Below are 25454 nucleotides of genomic sequence, written 5' to 3'. Positions count from 1 at the left end.
CTTTGCCTTGATGACAGCTTTGCACACTCTTGGCATTCTCTCAACCAACTTGACCTGGAATGCATTTCCAACAGTCTTGAAGGAGTTCCCACATATGCTGAGCACTTGTTGGCTGCTTTTCCTTCACTTTGCGGTCCGACTCATCCCAAACCATCTCAATTGGGTTGAGGTTCAGGGGGATTGTTGGGGCCAGATCATCTGATGCAGCACTCCATCACTCTCCTTCTTGGTAAAATAGCCCTTTCACAGCCTGGAGGTGTGTTGAGTCATTGTCTGGTTGAAAAACAAATGATAGTCCCACAAAGCTCAAACCAGATGGGATGGTGTATCACTGCAGAATGCTGAGGTAGCCATGCTGGTTAAGTGTGCCTTGAATTCTAAATAAATCACAGACAGTGTCACCAGCAAAGCACCCCCACACCATAACACCTCCATGCTTTCCAGTGAGAAATACACATGCGGAGAGCATCCGTTCACCCACACCCCGTCTCACAAAGACATATCTCCATTTTGGACTCCAGACCAATGGACACATTTCCACCGGTCTAATGTCCATTACTCGTGTTTCTTGGCCCAAGCAAGTCTCTTCTTATTATTGGTGTCCTTTAGTAGTGGTTTCTTTGCAGCAATTCGACCATGAAGGCCTGATTCATACAGTCTCCTCTGAACAGTCGATGTTGAGATGTGTTTGTTACTTGAACTCTGTGAAGCATTTATTTGGGCTTCAATTTCTGAGGCTGGTAACTCTAATGAACTCTGGGTCTTCCATTCCTGTGGCGGTCCTCATGAGAGCCAGTGTCATCATAGCACTTGATGGTTTTTGTGACTGCACTTGAAGAAACTTTCAAAGTTCTTGAAATTTTCCATATTGACTGACCTTCATGTCTTAAAGTAATGATGGACTGTCATTTCTCTTTGCTTATTTGAGCTGTTCTTGCCATAATATGGACGCGGTCTATAACATAACTGATTGGCTCAAACGCATTAACTTCCTCAGGATTGGTGGGTGCACTGCATGACAGGTTGAACTTTTGTAGGCTAATACAATTAGCATGAGGTTGTAAAGTAACAAGAACATTTCCCAGGAAATAGACATATCTGATATTGGCAGAAAGCTTAAATTCTTGTTAATCTAACTGCACTGTCCAATTCACAGTAGCTATTACAGTGAAACAATACCATGCTATTGTTTGAGGAGAGTGCACAGTTTTGAACATGAAAAGTTATTAATAATCAAATTAGGCACATTTGGGTAGTCTTGATACAACATTTTGAACAGAAATGCAATGGTTCCTTGGATCAGTCTAAAACTTTGCACATACACTTCTGCCATTTAGTGGCCAAACTTTAAATTGCACCTGGGCTGGAATAATACATTATGGCCTTTCTCCTTGCATTTCAAAGATGGTACAAAAAAGATTGAAAAAAAAATTGTAGATTTTTTCTTTGTATTATCTTTTATCAGATCGAATGTGCTATATTCTCCTACATTCCTTTCACATGTCCACAAACTTCAAAGTGTTTCTTTTCAAATGGTACCAAGAATATGCATGTCCTTGCTTCAGGGCCTGAGCTACAGGCAGTTAGATTTGGGTATGTCATTTTAAGCGAAATTTTTTAAAAAAGGGGCCGATTTTTAAGAGGTTTTAAGAAGGAAAGAAATTCCACAAATTAACTTTTAAGAAGGCAAAACTGTTCATTGAAATGCATTCCAGGTGACTACCTCAAGAAGCTGGTTGAGAGAAAGCCAAGAGTGTGCAAAGCTGTCATCAAGGCAAAGGGTGGCTATTTGAAGAATCTCAAATATAAAATGTATTTTCATTTTTTTAATACTTTTTTTGGTAACTACATGATTCCAAATGTGTTATTTCATCGTTTTGATGTCTTCACTATTATTCTACAATGTAGAAAATAGTACAAATAAAGAAAAACCCTTGAATGAGTAGGTGTTCTGAAACTTTTGACCGGTAGTGTATAATATCAAGTTCTAAATCATGTTTATGACAAATTTGTTTAGGCATAATGACAGAACATTGAAATAAAGTTTTATTAAATGTGCCTCACAGCGTCATCAACAGATGGTATGTTATTTGTTGGAAAAATGGTAGGGGAGATTGGGGATTTCTTGTCCACTTTTAGGCTTTTGCTTATTGAAAATATTATTTGATTTAGATTAAATAATATTGTTATACAAACATACATATCTCAGCTACTATTACATACTGTAACTACGTTTCTAGAACATTTACAATTCAACCAAAAGTGGCAGGAGTGAAATGTTACAATTGACCCACTATGTGGGGTTAAATGTAACAGGGAAAGGGGGATACCTAGTCAGTTGTCCAACTGAATGTATTCAACTGAAATGTGTCTTCCGCATTTAACCCAATCCCTCTGAATCAGAGAGGTGCGGGAAGCTGCCTTAATCGACATCCACGTCTTCGGCGCCCGGGGAACAGTGAGTTAACTGCCTTGCTCAGGGGAAGAACGACAGTTTTGTACCGTGTCAGCTCGGGGATTCGATCCAGCAACCTTCCGGTTACTGCTACGGGGTTAAAAGTAACATTGTCTTCAATGTTAAAAATGAAGGGTAATTGAAACATTTTATATTTTTGAAACTGATATTTGGATGGTAATACACTCAATTGACAAATATTTCCATTTGATCTTTTAGGAATGTCATATCGACCAAAAACTCTAATTGTATGAAAATGAATATAACCTGTTTTATATTAGCATTCAAATGTGTAAATTGAACTTTTTATCTTAATTTTACTACAAAACATTATGTAAAGAAGTTACATTAACATAATGCTATAAAATGTATCAAAATCCCCCCCCCCCCCCCCCCCACATAGAAGCCTATACTAATTGGAATCTTGTGAGAAAATACAAATAATTATTGTCATCACCTATACAAATCAAAATACCCCATCTTACTGATAAAAAATACTATGTTTAGATACATGGAGAATGCTCCACAGGTCAAAACATTAAAAAAGAGAAGCGGAGGGTATATTTACTGAAGGGCCTCAAAACCAATTTTTTTGTCAATAAAACAAAAATGACTGATGCATTTAGGCATTTAGAGACACCACCGAAGCATTAGCACATTGCACAACAGCTTTCTAAGTGGTTTTTAATTTGAGTTATTAAGCTCTTACAACTGACCCCGTGTTCCATTTTTTTCCCAGTCTCCCTTACATCATTGTAATGTGCATCGCATTGTATTCATAATTGCTTTGCTGCTTGTGTGTGTATTCAATCTTTTGTATTGTGGCCTTAACATTCCTTGAATATCATTCACACAGATAATAACAGAACAAACTGCTAGTTCAAGGACATGTCTGGTATGATTCATAAACCACAAACAAGCAAAGTACAATTTTCTACGTGATAATACTTCATATACTTCTACGAAGCCAGACATCCAAAATAACAAACGCAGCTAAGCTAACACAGATGCAATAGCTGGCATATTCAGATAGAACATTATTGATATATATTCTGTGTTTCCCTTTAGCGCTTAAACAAAACAATAGTGGAAGACGATTCATCAATTCTTTAAGCGATGACTCAAAACAGAATCGACATACACCTTAGATTTACAGAAATTACTATTACATTTTCAGAGCCTCTTTCATAATATGTAGTTCTGTCAGGGGATGCAACAAGGTAATTGATCTAATATGGAGGTGGGCTAACAGAGTGTGATGTTGAAAAAGTGTTCTCCGAAGGTATAAAGGGGATTTGCAGGTCATAAACACTTATTTTCTTCTGTTGTATTTCTGTAGAGGGGAGATGGAGATGAAGCTGCAAGGATAGTATTAAACAGGCCTTTGTTGAATTGAGTGTCTGCGATAAGAGCCTCCTCTTCGCTATCAAAGTTCCCCATCAGCTGGATTGAATTTCCTGCATATTGCATGTGGACTCTTTATTTATTTCTCCCCCTCCCTTCCTTGCTCTCTCTCTCTCTGTCCCTGACAAAGAACAAATAATATCTTCTACAAGGTCAGAATTAGGTGGCATTCTAAGTCTTACAAATCCCATTTTTTCTATGCAAAGCTTAGTATGTGGTTCAACATTGGTAGCATATCTCCCAAGATGAAGTGCTTTAGTGAGAGAGAGAGAGAGAGAGAGAGAGAGAGAGACCCATGCAATATCCTGGAAGCCAAGCAATGTTTCATTACAGGACCCCTTGCTCACTCACAGCTGTATCGGAGCAGATCTCCATATCTCCCCTCATATCGCTGTTTCTCTTGGGGATGGAGATGCCAGGGAGAGATTCAGCGATGGAGTCGCCCTTCCTCACACTCCTGTATAGGAAACATGATTTGATACATTTTCTGTCAGTCTGCTTAACTGATTTCATATGAACCGTGCAGGTGGAAAGAGATCCCGGGTGATAAATTCCACTGTTCTCACTCAATACGGCCTCCATATACACTGAACAAAAATATAAACGCAACATGTAAAATGTTGGTCCCAAGTTTCATGAGCTGAAATAAAAAATACCAGAAATGTTACATATGCACACTAGCTTACTTCTATCCAATTTTATGCAAATATTTGTTTACATCCCTGATAGTGAGCATTTCTCCTTTTCAAAGCTAATTCATCCACCTGACAGGTGTGGCATATCAAGAAGTTGATTAAACAGCATGATCATTACACAGGTGTTGGGGACAATAAAAGGCCACTCTAAAATGTGCTGTTTTGTCACACAAGACAATTCCACATGTTGTGGAATGTTTTGAAGGAGCATGCAATTGGCATGCTGACTGCAGGAATGTCCACCAGAGCTGTTGCCAGAGAATTGAACGTTAATTTCTCTACCATAAGCCGCCTCCAACGTCATTATAGAGAAACAAATTCTGATTGGCTGGGCCTGGCTCCCCAGTGCCCCGCCAAGTCATGTGAAATCCATTGATTAGGGTTTAGTTCATTTATTTAAATTGACTGATTTCCTTATATGAACTGTAACTCAGTAAAATAGTTGAAATTGTTGCATGTTGCATTTATCTTTTTGTTGAGTATAGCTATCCCCCTACCGTAGGATCTGAAATAACCTCTTTTTAACTGCTCTTCCCGACTCCAGTCTCATTGAGTGATAAATGTTTGTAACTACTCTTGATAAAATCTGTCAGCTGAGATTTTAGGTATTATATCAATTTATGGGAGGAGGGGTAATTCTGTACTCTTCCAGCCAAGATAGCTCAGGGCTGACAGTGTATCTAGATTCCAGGCTAGGAAGTGCTAATGTTCACTCAAGTAGAACCATAACTCAAAGAGACAGCTGGTGTTGCTGTTGTTTAGCTGTGTGTGTTTTTGTCTCTTTACATGCATGCATAATGTAGCAAGACTTGTGTTTTACAGCAGCATGAACACTGGGAGAAATGCTAAAACGACAATCCGCAATCATTTCGGCATCAAAGGAGACAAGTTACCTAATGAGTGTTCTTTTTCCTGATCAAATCACTGTAGTTTTTGGGAGGTTTTTACCTATGACTAATTATGCAAATGTACTTGAAATATTTGACAAATCACATTTTATGAAAGTTGCTACGGTAATACCAACCTTCCAAGAAGCTCTTTCATGAACTGGTCTTTCCCAATGTAGTTTGTAGAACACTGGATCTGATTGGCTATTTGTCCCATCTGAATATTGCAATGATCCAAGATCGAGCTCAGCTTGTTCTCCGACAGCGTCAGCTCTGGACTCTTTTCAAACTGGCTGTCGATTTTTTTCTTGTCCTTCTTTTTGTCTGATTTCATCTGTTTGCCTCCTAGCACAGATCCGATCTTCAGCTCTTGTTTCTCATCTTTCTCTTTCGGGGAGGTGGCGTCTGATTTCTTTCCATTCAAGGCTGGCAGCTTGCTTTTACGCAGGCCGAACCAGTTGGCCAGAGACGGGCCGGTCTTCTGCTTGGTCTCCGATGCTATTACCTTCTCTTGACCCTGACCTTTCTGGATATTCTCCTCAATCCCCATCATGACCTTCTCCTCGATGGTGCAGACTGTGGGGCTCACTGGTTGTTCTCCCTCATCGATTGCCTCTTGGGAACAGCCTGCCTGGACTTTGACACTCCTTGTGAGGTCTAGTTTGCTGGGGCTGAGCACTTTCCCACCCTTTGTTGTGGCCTCCGGGCTATAGACAGGAGAGGCCGGCAACTCAAATGGAGGATGAGATGCGACCTTCTTGGGATTTCGGGAGTTCTTCAAGCCGATCCGGTCGGCGAGGGGTAAGCTACGCACTTCTTTTTGAGGTGGAGCCGTGACGCTCTCCCCCTTTGTGGTGCTCCGTGGCCCTTCACCGGTGAATCCCGATTTGGAGGCTCTCTCCGGAAGACCCTGGTGGCTGTTTGAGCCTGTCATACCTCCGTAGTGGCTCAGCCTGTGGCTGGGGCAATGGACTGGACTTTCCCCAGATCCACTACTGGGTTTAATCTGTAAACCCTCAACAAACGAGCTCTGCCTTGTTAACGAGTTCCCCCTCTCTCCAGAGTTGGTGATGATCTGGGTTCGAATCTTCACATGTCCGTCCAACATGCTGATGTTGGGTTTTTCCATGTAGTGGGTGCTGAAACTCTGGCTGCGCGCTTTCGCCCCATTCATCCCCAGGACAGGCTTTAGGTGAGGTTTGGTCGTGACAGATGTGGACCTCTTGAACAGTCTACTGTCACATTCCGACTTGTCACCAACCCCCTGCTCTGCTAACTCAGAGGTGTGTTCCTCCTCTTCCTGAATGATGCACTGGACCTCACCCTTAGTCTCTATGATGGAAGTCATGGCTAATGAATCAACATACACTGCCTGAAAACTGTCACACGGGACGAAAGCATTTGAAGTCACAGTCTCTTTGGAGACCGAGTTGATGTGTTCCTTCTCTTGCTTTCCTGGTATCGTGGTGGAGCCTTTCTGCAGTGAAGGGGGCGATTTCACAAAAGCTTTGAAGCCCATAGGAATGCGTGTCTTTGACGCTTTTTCACAGGAATTTTGAGTGCTAGTTCCACAGACAGGTGGGATTGCTACAGCCTGGGGAGGTTGAGTCATACTACTGTGAGGTTCTGTTGGACACTGAGGGTGGCCCTGCAGAGTTACAGGAAAACTACTAGAGGACTTATACGACATAGAATGTCTACTGTCATTGGTACCTTTCTTACTTGTAAATGTGCTTTGAAGCGAAGAGCCACGTTGAGAGTTGTATAAGGGAGGAGGAACATTCTTTGAGCTTTTAGGTGCGTTTTCAGGGTGATCAGGCACATGCCCTGAGGCTGAGGAGGGGAGGTAGAGTTTTGTGGGGACCCGTTTCGAAGTGCCTTTAGAGGGGGTCTCATTTGAAGCAGGGTGCTGCTGGCTCGACTTGTCCAACAGTTTCTGAGGTGCGATTGCGGTACCGTAGCCTGCGTCCAGGTCTGTGGTATCTTGCCCCTTGTAGGGTGGTGGTGGTAATAAATGTTTCATATTTGGTACAGGCGGGGGGTGATAACTCGGGGGTGGCCCCCTCACAGTTGTCGGCGTGGATGGTTGAGCCCCTGGCTTTAGTGCTTGAGGTGACCCATCGTAGTTTGGTCTGATAAGTAAGGAGGTGGTGCGGCCAGGGGGCGGGGGAGGAGACGGGGACCTGAGTTCAGTTTTGCTGCTGGCTTCACAGTGTCTGTCTCTGGTTGGCTGTTCCCTGTAGTCAACGTGGTCCAAATGCCTTCTTGGGAGGTGTGGGGAGCCGGTTGGAACACTAGATGAGGAGCCCTTTGTCCAGTCATTCCTGCCAGGAAACTTGTTGATCACTGCCTTGGGGCTTGTAGTGCAGCCTGGAGCTTTGATGAACCTGGACATCTTGACCAGAGGAGAAGAAGGGGACTTTGACTCCTGAGCTGTGAATCCGGAGGTTGGGCCACTGTTGCTTGTTTCCGTGGTGGAGACCTTAGAAACCTTCAGTGGAGATCCTTTCCCCCGGCTGCTGGGGATCTTTGAGCTGATGGCCTTGGGGCTGGTGGAAGCATTGTTCATGGGAGGGACAGAGTGGCCTTTATTGGATCGATTGGAAGGTGGCTTTATCAATTTCCGCAGTGGAGTGACGTGCATTTGCAGCCTCTCTGGGCTTCCTTCCCTACTATTGCTGCCGTTGTTGCCTACTTTCTGACGAATGGGCCTATCATGAGGCGACAGTGCTGCATACTCAGCAACCCCATTTTCCTTCCTCCCAGGAATCTCTTTCCGAGCCCCAGCACCCAAAGAGGACTGCTGAGCACTGAGTTCAATGGGCTGTCCGTCTGCATCGAATATAGCCATGATACTCTCCTCAGACTGGGTGTTAGCCCCCTTTTGTTCCTTGATTAGGCTGTAAGGCCTGGGCCTTCCGTCAGCAGACTGAGTACGGCCAGGTTCCCTCCTCAAGCATTGTACGGGAAGCAGCTTGTCAGAATCTCTTGAGAGCCTCTTGATGTCCTTCTGCAGTTGCTCAGCTCTCCGGCTAACAGGCAGCCGGTGGTCGCTGACCTCAGAGTGCAGATCCTCAGGGTCGGTGTCTGAGAGGTGGAGGGGACATTCAGCCTCTGTGGGGCTGATGTCAAAGTGCAACAGGGAGGGGTTTAGAACAGCCGAGGTCCGCCCCCCGGAGAGGAAATTGTTGATGAAGCTTTTGAGTTTTTCTGGCTGCTCCTTGGAGTTATAGCTGGGCGGGTTCGTCATACCCTTGCTGCAGTTACTATCCCCTACTACGCCACTGTCCTGCAGCCCGTCCCAGCTACACACACTGTCCGAGACGCTGTGCGACAGCTTCCTGAAGTACATCCAGCCTCCGTCCTTACTGGGGACGCAGTCTCGTCTGCAGTACGCCGAATGTAGCGACTCGTCGTCCGCATCATCAGAGTCATACACAAACTTTTTGCCCCCCACCCCTGAGACAGTGGTCCTTCCCACATAAGTGGGCTTGGAGATTCCCTTGCTCCCACTCTTAATCCCCAGAGAGTAGATACCCTCATTAGAGTTCATGCAGTCCTTGTCGCCCGACTTGGAGACCCAGGAGGATGAGGAGCCTTTTGGTTTTCTCCTCTGGAGCTTCCGCAGGCCTTCTAGGATGTGGCTCTCTTTCCTCCTCATGGGGAGCTGCTCCTCCAGGGGGGCGCAGATGTTCCCGGGGGCCGAGGAACCCAGGCTCAACCTTTTCTCCCACGTCAGAGAGGACTGCAGGAGAAATATAGAGAGACAGAAGTTATTAGAAAACTCAGAGAGGACAGAGGGAGATTGAGAGACAGACACATCATTCAAAAATTCAGCTAAATTGAGCTGTGCAACAGCAATCCAAGCATGAACATAAGGGTGTTCAAGCACCTGTAGTACTTCTCAGAGGATTTGTGATCATGGCCCACACTCAATCTAAACAACAGAGTTGGTTGTGGAGTCATATGATTAATTTGTTGAGCTGTTACTCAGTCTGCAATTTGTTTTACTTCCTTTCACATGGTCTAATGGAGATACTAAGCCCTTTGGGTTATGTCTCAAGCTAAATATTTAATGCTTTGATAAAAAAAAAAAAAAATGAAATAACACATATGGAATCCTGTAGTAACCAAAAAGGTGTTAACCAAAATATATTTTATATTTGAGATTCTTCAAAGCATCCACCCTTTGCACACTCTTGGCATTCTCTCAACCAGCTTCGTGAGGTAGTCACCTGGAATGCATTTCAATTAACAGGTGTGTCTTCTTAAAAGTTAATTTGTGGAATTTCTTTCCTTCTTTAATGCATTTTAGCCAATCAGTTGTGTTGTGACAAAGTAGGGGTGGTATACAGAAGATAGCCCTATTTGGTAAAAGACCAAGTCCATATTATGACAAGAACAGCTCAAATAATCAAAGAGAAATGACAGTCCATCATTACTTTAAGACATGAAGGTCAGCCAATATGGAACATTTCAAGAACTTTGAAAGTTTCTTCAAGTGCAGTCGCAAAAACCATCAAGCACTATGATGAAACTGGCTCTCAAGAGGACCGCCACAGGAATGGAAGACCCAGAGTTACCTCTGCTGCAGAGGATAAGTTCATCAGAGTTACCAGCCTCAGAAATTGCAGCCCAAATAAATGCTTCACAGAGTTCAAGTAACAGACACATCTCAACATTGACTGTTCAGAGGAGACTGTATAAATCAAGGCTTCGTGGTCAAATTGCTGCAAGAAAACTACTAAAGGACACCAATAAGTAGAAAAGACTTGCTTGGGTCAAGAAACACGAGTAATGGACATTAGATGGGTGGAAATTTGTCCTCTGGTTTGGAGTCCAAATTGGAGATTTTTGGTTTCAACCGCCATGTCTTTGTGAGACGCGGTGTGGGTGAATGGATGATCTCTGTATGTGTATATCCCACCGTAAAGAATGGAGGAGGAGGTGTTATGGTGTAGGGGTGCTTTGTTGGTGACACTGTCAGTGATTTATTTAGAATTCAAGGCACACTTAACAAGCATGGCTACCTCAGCGATACGCCATCCCATCTGGTTTGGGCTTTGTGGGACTATCATTTGTTTTTCAACTGGACAATGGCCCAACACACCTCAAGGCTGTGTAAAGGCTATTTTACCAAGAAGGAGAGTGATGGAGTGCTGCATCAGATGACCTGGCCCCCACAATCCCCCGAACCTCAACCAAATTGAGATGGTTTGGGATGAGTCAGACCTCAGAGTGTAGGAAAAGCAGCCAATAAGTGCTCAGCATATGTGGAAACTCCTTCAAGACTACTGAAAAAGCATTCCAGATTAAGCTGGTTGAGAGAATGCCAAGAGTGTGCAAAGCTGTCATCAAGGCAAAGGTGACTATTTGAAGAATCTCAAATATGAAATATATTTTGGTTTTTTGGTTACTACAGGATTCCATATGTGTTATTTCATAGTTTTGATGTCTTCACTACGTAGAAAATAGTAAAATAAAGAAAACCCTTGTACGAGTAGGTGTTCTAAAACTTTTGACCGGTATTGTTCAGCTATGTGTTACTTCAAATTTTTTTTCAGCTGATTGAAACCCCACATTGATAAAGTTCATAAATGAGAGCGACAGAGACAAAAAAAAATAGAGAGAGACAGAGACCGACACACACACAGAGACAGAGTGAGCAGAGGTTGGTCTGGTCATCGTACCATTTTCCCACAGGAGCGTCCTTCATTCCAGGTGTAGGAGCCACTGGAGTATTCACTGCAGGCGCTAGACAGGGACAGCTCGCTGCTGCTACAGCTGCTGCGTGGGTAGACTGGCGCTTGCACCGTCAGACTCAGCTGGCTCAGACACTTGGCCACAGGAAGTCCCACCTTTCCGTTCAGTTGGACATCCTGCAGGATGGATTCCAAAGACACCATTAGTCATGATTTAGTGCCACATACATTAATGAGTCTGGATAAAGGGGATTAAGGTAGAGAAGGTAGAGACAATTATGAGAGATGCAGGAAAACACTACAAAAACTCTGATTAACAAGCCTTACTTCAGCTTCTCAGTCTAGAAGCTATAGAGTTGGGTCTGGACCCATACAGCGTGTTATATTGTATTTTAACTGAAAGGCTTTCCCCATCACTCTCCAGTGTTTATGTCTTGAATGGCTTCAAATCTAGTCTGGGACATAGACACAGGGCTGATGCCAGGGGAGGAGCATGGCTAAGGTTAGGAGCTAGGGGTGACAGCTGATGGGCTCCAGTGAAAGCCAATTATCTAGGGAGATAAGGGAACAGCTGGAGGACAGGTGGCAGGGGTGAACAGGGCCGAGCGGGTTGGCTCGTGTCACAGAGAGCTTCACAGGGTCATATGAGATGGTAATGATGTCAGAAGGTAAGAATATGGCCGGAAATCTATGACTATGCAATATTGAGTCGCTGGTGCATTTTACAAGGCTGTCTAAACACACACACCGCTATTGTCTTTGTACATTCATGTAAAAAAAAACTGGGTCTTTTGCATGTCTATTGACTGTTTTAAGTTAGATTACCGGTGGCTGATAATTTATGTGTGAGACTTTCTGGGGTTTTCAGTATTCCTGTAAAGTGTTACGAAAGCTACTGCTTCGACTCTGTAATTAGCCAGTGAGATGCAAATGATCAATCATACTTTCAGAAGCAATCTCCCCAACAGATGTTTTCTGCATCAGTCCTATTCCACAATTCTGTCCAAACAAATGTCGATTCAGAATTCTAATCAACTGTTCAGTCAGAGAGATAATAGGAAGCGAACTAATTGCCCCAGGAAATCTGTACCAATCTGTACTGCAAGTATATCACATTTGCGCGGCTTCTTTTCCCTAACTCGTTACCTTGTCGCAAACACATGAATACATTAACAGATTTCAACATTATTACACCATACATTTTTCACAATTTTTTTTCTCCACTTTTCTATACTATATATGAAGGTTTATCAGGTTGGGCCCTCAAGGAGTAAAAGGACACAAGACCAGAGTGAATTCATTTTAAGACCTTAATACATAATATATAACATGACTAATGTTCTACACTATCCCGCAGACTCATTTTTACTGAAGACGAGCCTCAATCGATGGTCCTCTGGTAATATGACAAGGATTTATACCTTTAAGAACGTGATACTGCCAACTCTGCTTGCCGAGAACAGCAGATCAAATCCCCAAATAGTTAGATCTGGTATTTTAATCCTCCCTAATGATTCCTCTGGGCTATACGTCAGTTCTGATGCCTGGACAATACATATGGGTGAGGCTGGGGGGAAAAGAACATGCCATTGGTTTGTTTTCCATCAATCTTACATGAGGTGGAGAGTCAGTGTTCCTGGATAGCAGGAAGCTTTTGCTCCTCTCCGGCTCCAGGAGGAGATCAGAGGCAGACAAATCCATGATCCGAGAGTGGAGTTTCTGAAAGGACAAGAAAGCACAAGGTCTTACTGAATGTCTCTACTACATACATAAATATATCAACTACATAGACAAGGCATTTGACACATTCGACTGTACAGAAGAATGTGGCAAACAAACAACTATATTATATTGCATGCTATTTTGCATTTCATATTGTTGTTCTGTATCAATCACACCTTTCCAGTAGTAGATTAATGAATACACAATAGAAAGTCTACCATCAAACATAAATCATTTTCATTCAAATCTCACAACGAAAAAACAACAAAAAACACATTTGAGCAGGTCGCAAAAACGCTTTGGTTCAGCCGTACTTTCCCAGGGCTTGAAAGTAAACCTCTTTCTCCCTCCACTGAGATCGTATGCAGGGCACTCTTCAATAGTCTTAGACTCAATGTCATTAATGTCATCTGTTAAGAATAATTCATGTGAATGGGAAATAATTGCATTGGGGAGCGAGGGATTCCTTTGATTTTTGTATTCATATTCAAACACTATTTTGCGATCCATTACTTTCTTTGGTTTCTGTTCACAGGGGAAGGATACAAAACCAAATACATTTTCACATATTAATCCTCCAACCTAATTACTGCCCGGTTCCCCGTGCTCGGATCTACTTAACGGCAAACGTGCTGTAACAAAACACTCGATTTATGCCACATTCCCCTCCAAAGGCAACTTTAATGCTCGTTGAGGGAGGATATTTTCTCCTGCGCTATCTATTTTAATTTCTCCATCTCGATAATGAAATACAATTGCCAGATTCCTGTACTCTGCACTAACTTTCCTTCCCGTGCTGTGTACGCCCAATCTACATCAACATAACCGCCAGAAGGATTTCACGCTGCCGTCGTTGCAGCGATGAGAGTCACCGTGTGGAACTTTTAGTGTATGGTATATTAGCTTAAATCCATCTATAGTCTTCCTCCAGTGTCCTCCACAATTAATCCCAATCATTTGAAAGTTATGAAAATGATTATTTGCATGACATCAATAGTTGGAGATGCGGGCGATATCCCACAATGTTCCTTTAACATAAATGAAGTTTATCTGAATAAAAAAAGACAGGGAGAGAGTATACAATATGACAGGTCGAGCCTAATATACGTTTCTCTTTTCTTACTCAGTACAACAATAGAAATGCAATTTCTACCTCACATCATCTCTGTTCTACGACTCAGACTACCGAGATGGCTCCTTGAGTATAAAGCTACTCCTCTACTAAATCACAGAGGACACTCGGAACATGTTTATTAAACAACAGTTTCACACCTCGTAAACTCTCTGCTGCACAGCTGTGTCATTCAGGAAGCACTGATCTCAAACTCCTTGCCCAAGGCCAAACCATAGTATCACATCATCCATTATTTCATACAAACATCCTTCATGTTACCACCTGTTTAAGTGTGAGATTCCGATGCAAGATTTTGCCATTCTAGAGTTTGTATGTGCTATCTACCGTTACACTGAGTAACAGGGACAGAGCTACAGTACGGAGGTGACCTTCCAAAAATAGCCTTTAGCAATGAAGACACCGGCTCACTACATGAGTCCACTGATCCAACAAAGAAACAAAGAGCCAGACAATAAGTCGAAAAGCTTGAAATAAAATCAGTCCCAGTGCTAGTGATCAACACACCGGCCGAGCCCTGGGGTCCCGGAGGCTTCGAGCTAACAAGCCTTCCTGCAAACGCAGTGTGAAAGCCATAGAGATTGATATAAATACAACGCAATAGTGTATCTACAGTGGAAACCATATTCCTGGAAGCCATATTCCTTTTACTTGGGATGACAGCCCCTTGTAACCAGTTTCTTTTGAATCTCCAAGAAAAAATGCATTCATGATGAGAGGGATAACAATCCTAGTCCTTTGTTTCATAAACCCAGCTTTGGGCATTGATAATTGCTACTTGAACATTATGTTCAGAACATCCACAGACTACTGTCAGAGGATCAATAGTCACAATCTCACTGAAAGCAACTAACCAAAGCCACCTGAAGACCTCCCAGGAATTTACAGGTAGGTCACCTTCATTACAAGGCTCAATATGTTATATAACATTTGTGATGACTGCTGCACTAGTGTAACACACGTCATGCAATGTGAAGTGAGGCTTTAGTAGTAGAACACCAGCTAATACATATATCTTCACCATATGGCATCCCTTAGGCTAAAGAAACACTTCCCAGGACATACGTTTTGGTTGACTTGACATGGAATCTCAATGCATTGCATTTGTATTGATCAAGTTTGAAAAGCTGCAAAGGCTTGCTTGTGTGTGAGCCACCCTCTGCGAAACACAGGGAATGGATAGAAACAGTTCCAAGTGGTGCTGTTAATTGTAGATGCATTTATATGTGCAAATTAGAGCGAATTGGAACTAGTTTAAGGGAACATGGATGTAAACTGAAGATGTGAATTAAATCAGATTTAGAAAACCCTTTATCTCCTTAGAGTGCCAAATTAATCCTCCCTCTTGTTTCTCTTTCCGTAATCTCAGCCCCATTTAGACTGAGTTTAAGGGGACACTGACTATCCTGCAGACCAGCTAAACGATGATAGGCTATAATGGCAACATTCTAATGGATTAAATCATATTGATTTCCAATGTGTTTTTGTAAAGGTAATTGGTTTGTATTTTGATGTGTGTGTGTGTGTGTGTGGGTTGGTTCTTCTAACCGTGTTCTAAAATCTAAAATCCCATTAAGTTCCCACAAGGATAGTAAAACGAGGAAAATTGTCCCGCGTGGGGACATTACCTACGTCCCAATGAGGACAAAGGTTATTTTAAGCTTAGGGGTTAAGTTTAGAGTTAGGGTTAGGGTTACAACTAGGGTTAGGGTTAAGGGAAAATAGGATTCTGAATGGAAATACATTTTAGGTCCCCATGAGGATAGAAGAAGAAAAACTGTGTGTGAAATTTCAATTGAGTTGAAATTGCTCAACCCATCATGCAGTGCTGTGTATCGGCAGCAACGGGAGACAACCATTGTTTTAATTGTTTAAATGAATATACTCAATTTTGACAGTATATATTTTATTTTATTTTCATGAATGGTGACCATGTAATGCGCTTATTACGTCTTGTCTGGTTCTCTAGTACTGTACAGCATATTGTGTGCTAGCAGGGACCTGGAGGGACATCAATACTCTCTTTCACAGCTAATAGGCTATTTGACTATTTTCTGGAAATTCTGAACCTTGAGGTCATCTCGGTGGAATGCTCCGTATTTTATAACTTGGCCCAAGTCAATTTGGTCCAGAGCGGTCGCGATCGATGGGGATGTGGAAAAGGATTAGACGCAATGTGCTCTCTTGTTCTCCATCGTCAGTTAACTTATGAAATATAGAAATAATGATAGAGCTGTTTGAACTGGATTAAATGGGAATGTAGTACAGTATATAAACCGCATGTTGAGCCTCTAATCAATTTTATTTCATCCCTTTTTTTGCACAGTTCATGCACATTTGATGATAAATAGTTTTCAATTAGTTTATTAGGTATAATGAAATTGTTACATAAACTATATTATTGTTTATTGCTTACACATTTATGCAAAGACTTAAAATGTAAGAATTAATGGTAAGTGACAGTAATTAAATGAAAAGGTTTTAAAACACGTTCTGCTTATTTGTAGTTGAATATCATATTCATATCATGTACATAACTGTGAATTAACGGAGGCAAAATATACCTACTGCAGCTTGTTCTAAACCAAGTATTTTCTTGAATACCGCTAAACTTCCCATTATGACCTAAAGTTTATATGTAGATGAGAATTCTTCCCCTGTAGTTGACTCAGTCCAGGTTGTACTTTACAGTGGACTTAACATGCCAGATGATGTCTCTCTCACCATAAAGCCCGTAATAGAAATGTAGTCCTTTCTGAAGCCATATCGCTCCTCTCCAGGGTATAGGCTGTCCACACAGGGGGATGGGAGTGGTTGAGTGTCAGGAGAAGAGAAGGGGGGGCTGATGTTATCGTAGGGGTGCAGGATTACACCTCCTCAGCACAGTCATCAATGATTCAGTCAATAGTGTCACAAGGCCTCCGATGGGGAGGGGTGGGGAGAGGGAGTGGGGACATGGGGGCGGACAGCTCCCCCATCTCTGTGTCTCTTAGGCCTAGCCTCACTGTACCTGACCGCGTGGAAGTGTGATCTAGCCAAGGACGGAGGCACACTGAGGGAGCTCACCTTCTCTGTTACTACCTAATCTACGTTTGATTCTGCACTCAAGGCTTGGTCTTCCCTTAGTCAGAGGATACAGGTAACGTATAGCAGGGAATTGGCTAAGCTAAGACTCAACATGGCTCTCGTACTACTGCTACTACATTAACCAGAGTAGGAATACTGTGCAGGCAGTCCAGTTAACAAAACTCCAGCAAAGGCAACCCTTTGAGGGGAACCATAGAGCAAAAGCCCATCAAAATTCAGAAGGCAAAAATTACTGAATGGTACTGCGTAGCTACTACGTCCTGCCGGAGAGGCCTTGGAAGTTTCCACGGCAACCAGGACCTACTTTTACGAATAATTGTCAACTCAATTACCACTCGCCTGTCACTTTTGATAAGGCTGTATAAGTGGAAGGAGGGAATTATTATTCGCTACTTATACACCTTACTAAACACCTGGCCGAACTGCAGCAAACAGAGCTTTGCAGCATGTGAAATGCCAAATTACACGAGGCGACAGCAGGTCACGCATATTCCCAGTATTCCTAATCACAATCTCAATAGAGAGCAGTGAGTCGTTATCAGGGAAATTCAAGATGGCCCCAGGGGCCAATAACACATTTAATTACCGACTCCCAGAACAGTAGAAATGAAATACTCTGACTGAAAGGAAATATTAATATGTCTAGCTCTACTGTCGCTAACGACTATTTGATGCAAACCCCTAACTTGCCTAGTTAAATAAAGGTAAGAATTGTTTTTTATAATAATAAAAAAAACAGAAGGTTACCTGCAGCCATTTTAGAGGGCAAAATATTAGGCTACTTCAAGAGAAATGATGCACAATAAGTAGCAAGAGAACTGATTTCAAACCCATGTTTTAATTGACTCAATCAATCATATACTCTTCTTTCAGCACTTGTATTACTAGTTGTCGTTGTCACAGCCACCTTTATAGAGAAACTAATCCCAGAAATAGAAACAAGGTTTACAACCTGAAACATATCGACAAAACCACAACCATGAAAGAATCATGAGATGTTCAATAAAATGAATGTCTGTTTGAGGAATCCATGTAAAAATACAAAAAAAGCCTCCTATAACGTATGATTTAGCTATCGCTTACACAAGTGTCAATTATTTTCTTGTTGTTTAATGTGCTGGCAGACATCGGTTGGACATAAACCTTTCAAATCTATCCACCTCCTTCATAATAAAATCTCACTTCCTCACTGCTGAAAAAATGTCTTGCTACAAATCCTCATTCCCGGCATACTCCCTCGTGAAAAGCCAGCTCTGTCCCAAATGGTACCCTATTTTCTACATAGTGCACTTCTTTTGACCAGAGCGCTATGGGTTCGGGTAAAAAAAAGTAGTGCACTATATAGGGAATAGGATACCATTTGGGACAGAAACAGAGGCTCCTGCTACACAAGCAAATAGATTTACGGTATATTGCTCTCTTCAATGTCTTGTTGATCACGTTGTATAATTGAACACAAATGCTCTACTGAACAGACAGCTAACATTTACTGTTGTAGGAGATAACCAGAACATACGTATTAGTTTATTAAATCAAAATATGATTAAATAGTTAATAAACAATTACACATTTCACTTTATTCATGCCCTGGTTAAATTGGGACAAAAATAGCGCATCCACAGCCTCGCTCAATCTGTTGGGACGACGAAAATGCCTCCCTTCCAGCCAAAATTGCACCTTTCACTGGACAATGTGGACTGTGACTTTCAATTATCCATATGTCAGCATAGCAGAGGGCGACTGACAGAGGGCATACTCTCTCCTGAACTTGAGGTAGATAAAGGATTGTCGTCAGCTCGCTCTTTGCAATTCTCATTTATATCCTTTCGAATTTTGTCAACACCTGAACAAATCGTGATGAGGGTCTATTGATCGAAACATTGCTTAAACGAGATCCATTAAAATGGTTTGTGGACTATTCAACAATACCAGTGTTCTGGAGGCTGTTGTTTTACAGATATTGTCAACAATAAAAAAAAGTTATTCTTCAACTATAACTTTCTTTGTTTCTGTACCTGGATGTGTTGACTTGCACAGTACCTGGATGTGTTGACTTGCACAGTACCTGGATGTGTTGACTTGCACAGTACCTGGATGTGTTGACTTGCACAGTACCTGGATGTGTTGACTTGCACAGTACCTGGATGTGTTGACTTGCACAGTACCTGGATGTGTTGACTTGCACAATACCTGGATGTGTTGACTTGCACAATGCCTGGATGTGTTGACTTGCACAATGCCTGGATGTGTTGACTTGCACAGTACCTGGATGTGTTGACTTTCACAGTACCTGGATGTGTTGACTTGCACAGTACCTGGATGTGTTGACTTGCATAGTACCTGCACTCAGCTCTCCCCTGAGCTCCTCTCATCCATCCTTTCTGAGCCACATGTTCTCATTAAGACCAGTAGGAGTCTCATTATCCATCTGTGCCCTCTATAGGCCCCCTTTACCCCCATCCCCCTGAGCTCCCTCTCACACCCCACATCTCCCTCCTTTACACCGTGGCAGTCTGAGAGCCTCCACCCACCGCTCTGAGAAGAGGTAAGGTAACGAGAGCTGGATGGCCATAGCTGCAAATCAGATTAAGGAAAATCCATGCGGCCATTTTATAGCAGACATGGTTGTCAATATTTCTCTCTCTCTCTCTCTCTCTGCAGTGACTGGAGTAAATGATTTCTGCGTTACAGTAAGTGTGCATTCCTACCCACGGCAGACTACATACACACACGGGCGCACACACACATACCCTCCCCTCTCTCTAGCATCTATGTCTGTGTTACGTGCCACAAGGTCTGGTGCGCTAGAGGTAATTTGGTTGAGAGGTTTACCGTCCCCCCGAGAGAGCCCAGGATGGATGACGCAAGTCTCGGTACTTTCTCAAATGATCTTGTCTGAGCCCCGCAGCTCTGTGGAGGCTGGATGGTTCATGAGCACACTGTTTTTTTAGCGATGATGATATCACAGACCCCGGACTCAGGATCACATCGCCATCACAAAAAGATGGATGATCTAATATCGCTGCTCTTCAGAAGTTTGAAGTGAGCAAATATGCTACTGGAGCAGATGTCCTTACATCCACACTGTTGCCTTCAACGATATTGAATACAAGAACCAACATAGTTCTAATACTGAAACTAATAGCAGTGAAATGCTATTTTAACTCCATCAGTCAGGCACACCTGAGTCATGGCCAATAGTTGCTCTATGAGGTTCTATCGTGGTTCTGGTATAATTAGGTTTTACAGTGGTTCTGGGACAATGAGGTTCTATAGTGGTTCCGGGACAATGATGTTCTATAGTGGTTCCGGGACAATGAGGTTCTGTAGTGGTTCTGGGACAATGAGGTTCTATAATGGTTCTGGAACAATGAGGTTCTATAGTAGTTCTGGGACTAGATGAGTGGACAGGTCCCTACCTGCAGGAGCAGGTCTGATGCAGGTCGGACTCGCTGCTGGAAGAGGACACTCATGGTCCGGTTTTGTTGCTCCAGGTCAAACACTCTGGTCCGCAACTTCAGACACTCCTCCCTCAGATCCTGCATGGGGAAGAACAACAGAGAGAGAGTTATTACAAGCAGAGGTGTGAACTTACAGTGATGTGTGACTGTCCAAATATGGACACCATAAAAGTTGATTAGTTAACACGGGATAATGAGAAGTGTCTAAAAAAAAAGTGAATGGTAAGATTAAGTTTTGAGCTACTGTATTACATACATGTCTAACAACATCATTGGATCTAATATTAGTATAATTCTGAGACATTTCTATAACACAGTTGCTTTGGAAACCAGACTCCTACCTTTTGGGTGAGCAGTGCCTGCACAACTTGATTGGCAACCTAAAACAGAATGAAAAAAGAAACAAGATGTCATGCCGTGTGTGTAGGTGGCAGGGAAGTCAGGCGCAGAAGAATCAAACTTGGTATAAATGGAGTAGTTTAATAACGTAAAACAAAACCTCCAAAACCAAAGTACATAATAAAATAAAGGTGGGTACAAGAACCCGTCGCGCACCAAACGAATATCACGAGCATAACAACAAACAATCTGACAAGGACATGAGGGGAAACAGAGGGTTAAATACACAACATGCAATGAATGGGATTGGAACCAGGTGTGTAGGAAGACAAGACAAAACCAAAGGAAAATGAAAAATGGATCAACGATGGCTAGAAGACAGGTGACGTCGACCGCCGAGCACCGCCCGAACAAGGAGAGGCATCGACTTCGGCAGAAGTCGTGACAGTACCCCCCCACCCTGGAGCCGCGCGTCGACACCGGCCTCGGGGACGACCCGGAGGACGAGGCGCAGGGCGATCCGGATGGAGACGGTGGAACTCTTGCAGCAGGGAAGGATCTAACACGTCCTCCATCGGAACCCAGCATCTCTCCTCCAGACCGTACCCCTCCCAGTCCAAGAGGTACTGAAGGCCCCTCGCCCGACGTCTCGAATCCAGGATGGATTGAACGGAGTACGCCGGGGCCCCCTCGATGTCCAGAGGGGGCGGAGGAACCTCCCGCACCTCAGCCTCCTGGAGCGGGCCAGCCACCACCCGCCTGAGGAGAGACACATGGAACGAGGGGTTAATGCGGTAATCAAGGGGAAGCTGTAACCTATATCATACCTAGTTCACTCTCCTCAGGACTTTAAACGGCCCCACAAACCGCGGACCCAGCTTCCGGCAGGGTAGGGGGAGGGGCAGGTTTCGGGTCGAGAGCTAGACCCTGTCCCCCGGTGCGAACACCGGGGCCTCACTGCGGTGACAGTCTGCCGCAGTACGGCGCGCTGAAGGTGGACGTGGGCGGCGTCCCATGTTTCCTCCGCGCGCCGGAACCACTCGTCCACCGCAGGAGCCTCGGTCTGACTCTGATGCCAAGGAGCCAGAACCGGCTGATACCCCAATACACACTGAAAGGGAGAAAGGTTAGTGGAGGGGTGGCGGAGCGAGTTCTGTGCCATCTCTGCCCAGGGCACGAACGCCGCACACTCCCCCGGCCGGTCCTGGCAATAAGACCTCAGAAACCTACCCACATCCTGGTTAACTCTCTCCACCTGCCCGTTACTCTCAGGGTGAAAACCTGAGGTAAGGCTGACCGAGACCCCCAGACGTTCCATTAAAGCCTTCCAGACCCTTGACGTGAACTGGGGACCCCGATCAGACACTATATCCTCAGGCACCCCGTAGTGCCGGAAGACGTGTGTAAACAGGGCCTCAGCAGTTTGTAGAGCTGTAGGGAGACCGGGCAAAGGGAGGAGATGACAGGACTTAGAAAAAGGATCCACAACGACCAGGATCGTGGTGTTACCCTGTGAAGGTGGAAGATCGGTTAGGAAATCCACCGACAGGTGCGACCACGGCCATTGTGGAACGGGTAAGGGTTGTAACATACCTCTGGGCAGGTGTCTAGGAGCCTTGCACTGGGTGCACACTGAGCAGGAGGAAACATAAACCCTCACATCCTTAGCTAAAGTGGGCCACCAGTACCTCCCACTGAGACAGCGCACCGTCCGACCGATCCCAGGATGACCAGAGGAGGGTGACGTGTGGGCCCAATAGATCAGCCGGTCGCGGACAGCAGACGGAACGTACAGATGCCCAGCTGGACACTGAGGGGGAACGGGCTCTGCACGTGACACCCACTCAATGTCCGCGTCCAGCTCCCACACTACCGGCGCCACTTAACAAGAGGCTGGGAGTATGGAAGTGGGATCCATGGACCGCTCCTCTGTGTCATACAGCCGGGACAGTGCGTCTGCCTTAACGTTCTGGGAGCCTGGTCTGTAAGAGAGGGTAAACACAAAATGGGTGAAAAACATGGCCCACCTTGCCTGGCGAGGATTCATTCTCCTCGCCGGCCGGATGTACTCCAGATTGCGGTGGTCAGTCCAGATGAGAAAGGGGTGTTTAGTCCCCTCGAGCCAATGTCTCCACGCCTTCAAAGCCTTGACGACAGCCAACAGCTCCCGGTCCCCCACATCATAGTTTCGCTCCGCCGGGCTGAGCTTCTTAGAGAAGAAGGCACAGGGGCGGAGCTTCAGTGGCGTACCCGAGTGCTGAGAGAGCACAGCTTCTATTCCAGCCTCGGACGCGTCCACTTACACTATGAACGCCAAAGAGGGATCCGGATGGGCCAACACAGGAGCCGAGGTAAACAGAGCCTTCAGGCGCCTGAAAGCCCCGTCCGCCTCAGCCGACCGCTGCAAGCGCACCGGGCCCCCCTTCAGCAGTGAGGTAATGGGAGCAGCTACCTGACCAAAAATCCCGGATAAACCTCCAGTAGTAGTTGGCAAACCCTAAGAATCGCTGCACCTCCTTCTCCGTGGTGGGAGTCGGCCAATTACGCACGGCTGCAATGCGGTCACTCTCCATCTCCACTCCTGACGTGGAAATGCAATGCCCTAGGAAGGAGACGGACTGTTGGAAGAACAGCCATTTCTCAGCCTTGACGTACAGGTCATGCTCCAACAGGCGACCAAGCACTCCGCGCACCAGGGACACATGCTCGGCGCGTGTAGCGGAGTATATCAGAATGTCATCGATATACACCACTACTCCATGCCTGTGCAGGTCCCTGAAAATCTCGTCTACAAAGGATTGGAAGACTGATGGAGCATTCATCAACCCGTACAGCATGACGAGGTACTCATAATGCCCTGAGGTGGTACTAAATGCCGTCTACCACTCGTCTCCCTCTCGGATACGCACCAGGTTGTACGCACTCCTGAGATCCAGTTTAGTGAAGAAGCGCACCCTGTGCATTGACTCAATCGCCGTGGCGATAAGAGGTAGCGGGTAACTGTACCTCACCGTGATTTGATTGAGACCTCTATAATCAATGCACGGGTGCAGACCTCCATCCTTCTTCTTCACAAAAAATAAACTTGAGGAGACGGGTTTAGTGGAGGACCGAATGTACCCCTGACGCAAGGATTCAGAGACATATGTCTCCATAGTCACCGTCTCCACTTGCGACAGGGGATACACGTGACTCCTGGGAAGTGCAGCGTCTACCATGAGATTTATCGCACAATCCCCCCGTCGATGGGGTGGTAATTGAGTCAAATCGGCATATTCTGGGGAAATGCGCACGGTGGAGACCTGGTCTGGACTTTCCACCATAGTAGCACCAACGGAAACCCCTAAACACCTACTTGAGCACTCTTGCGACCACCCCGGGAGAGCCCTCTGTGGACAAGAAACAGTGGGGTTATGACAAGCTAACCAGGGTAGGCCCAGCACCATGGGATAAGCAGGAGAGTCAATAAGGAAAAGACTAATCTTTTCCTTGTGACCCCCCTGTGTCACCATACTCAAAGGAGCGGTGACCTCCCTGATAAACCCTGACCCTAATGGCCGACTATCTAAAGAGTGAATGGGGAAACGCACATCCACGGGTACAATGGGGGTCCCTAAACTGTGAGCTAACGCTTTATCAATGAAATTCCCAGCTGCGCCTGAATCTACTAGCGCCTTATGCTGGGAACGCGGGGGAAATTCAGGAAAAGTGACAGACACAAATATATGTGCAACAGAGGGCTCTGGGTGAGACTGGTGCTGGCTCACCTGGGGTGACGCCAGAGCGCCCTGCCTGTTGCCTCGATTCCCAGAGGAACCAACCCAGCACTAACCAGCAGTGTGACCTCTGCGGCCACAGATGGTGCATGAGCGGGAACCGCCTCCGGTCTCCCTGCGCACCGCCCCTCCCAGCTCCATGGGTATCGGAGAGGGGGTGCGGGAGGATGGAACCACCAGACCCCGATCTGGACGTCTGCGAGCAGTCAGCAGGTTGTCCAGCCGGATGGACAGATCCACCAGCTGGTCGAAGGTGAGGGTGGTGTCTCTACAGGCCAGCTCCCGACGGACGTCCTCGCGCAGACTGCAACGGTAATGGTCGATCAGGGCCCTGTGGTTCCATTCCGCGCTGGCAGCCAGGGTCCTAAACTCCAGGGCAAACTCCTGGGCGCTCCTCGTCTCCTGCCTCAGAGGGTAGAGGTGCTCACCCACCGCTCTGCCCTTGGGTGGGTCGTCGAAGACTGCCTGGAAACGGCGGGTGAACTCCTCAAAATGGTCCAACGCCGCATCTCCCTCTCCACACACGGCGCTGGCCCACTCCAAGACAAAACCAATGGAAAATGAAAAATGGATCAATGATGGCTAGAAGACCGGTGACGTCGACCGCCGAGCACCGCCCGAACAAGGAGAGGCATCGACTTCGGCAGAAGTCGTGACACAAGAATTATCCAAACATTTTATGCAAGCTGCTTAGTGACTGACCATAATATGGTGGCTGTTATGGGTGAGAAAGATGAGTGATAAAGAAAGAAAGAAAATGTCTCTAGTTGACCCACAACCTCAACTCTAAACTG

The 25454-nt window shown here is 44.9% G+C and overlaps 1 protein-coding gene across 4 annotated transcripts in view; it reads right to left on the bottom strand.

The window, feature by feature from the left end:
* The window catches only part of LOC106574435 (nck-associated protein 5), a 164906-nt gene that overhangs the window by 18976 nt on the left and 120476 nt on the right, over positions 1-25454 (bottom strand). For all 4 annotated transcript variants that reach the window (XR_014380957.1, XM_014150324.3, XM_045697632.2 and 1 more), the window contains 6 exons: positions 20887-20925; positions 20504-20623; positions 12758-12862; positions 11132-11320; positions 5579-9186; positions 4211-4316 (listed from right to left, as the gene is read on the bottom strand). Coding sequence is in view for 3 of the 4 variants with exons in the window: in XM_014150324.3 (XP_014005799.3) it covers positions 4211-4316; positions 5579-9186; positions 11132-11320; positions 12758-12862; positions 20504-20623; positions 20887-20925 (4167 nt within the window). In the remaining variant the exon portion in view is untranslated. The remainder of the gene's footprint in view (positions 1-4210; positions 4317-5578; positions 9187-11131; positions 11321-12757; positions 12863-20503; positions 20624-20886; positions 20926-25454) is intronic.

The sequence above is a fragment of the Salmo salar genome, chromosome 16 (genome assembly GCF_965601325.2).
Source record: "Salmo salar chromosome 16, fSalSal1, whole genome shotgun sequence".
In the NCBI taxonomy this organism is placed as follows: Eukaryota; Metazoa; Chordata; class Actinopteri; order Salmoniformes; family Salmonidae; genus Salmo; species Salmo salar.
This window is presented reverse-complemented; position numbering and strand designations above follow the sequence as displayed.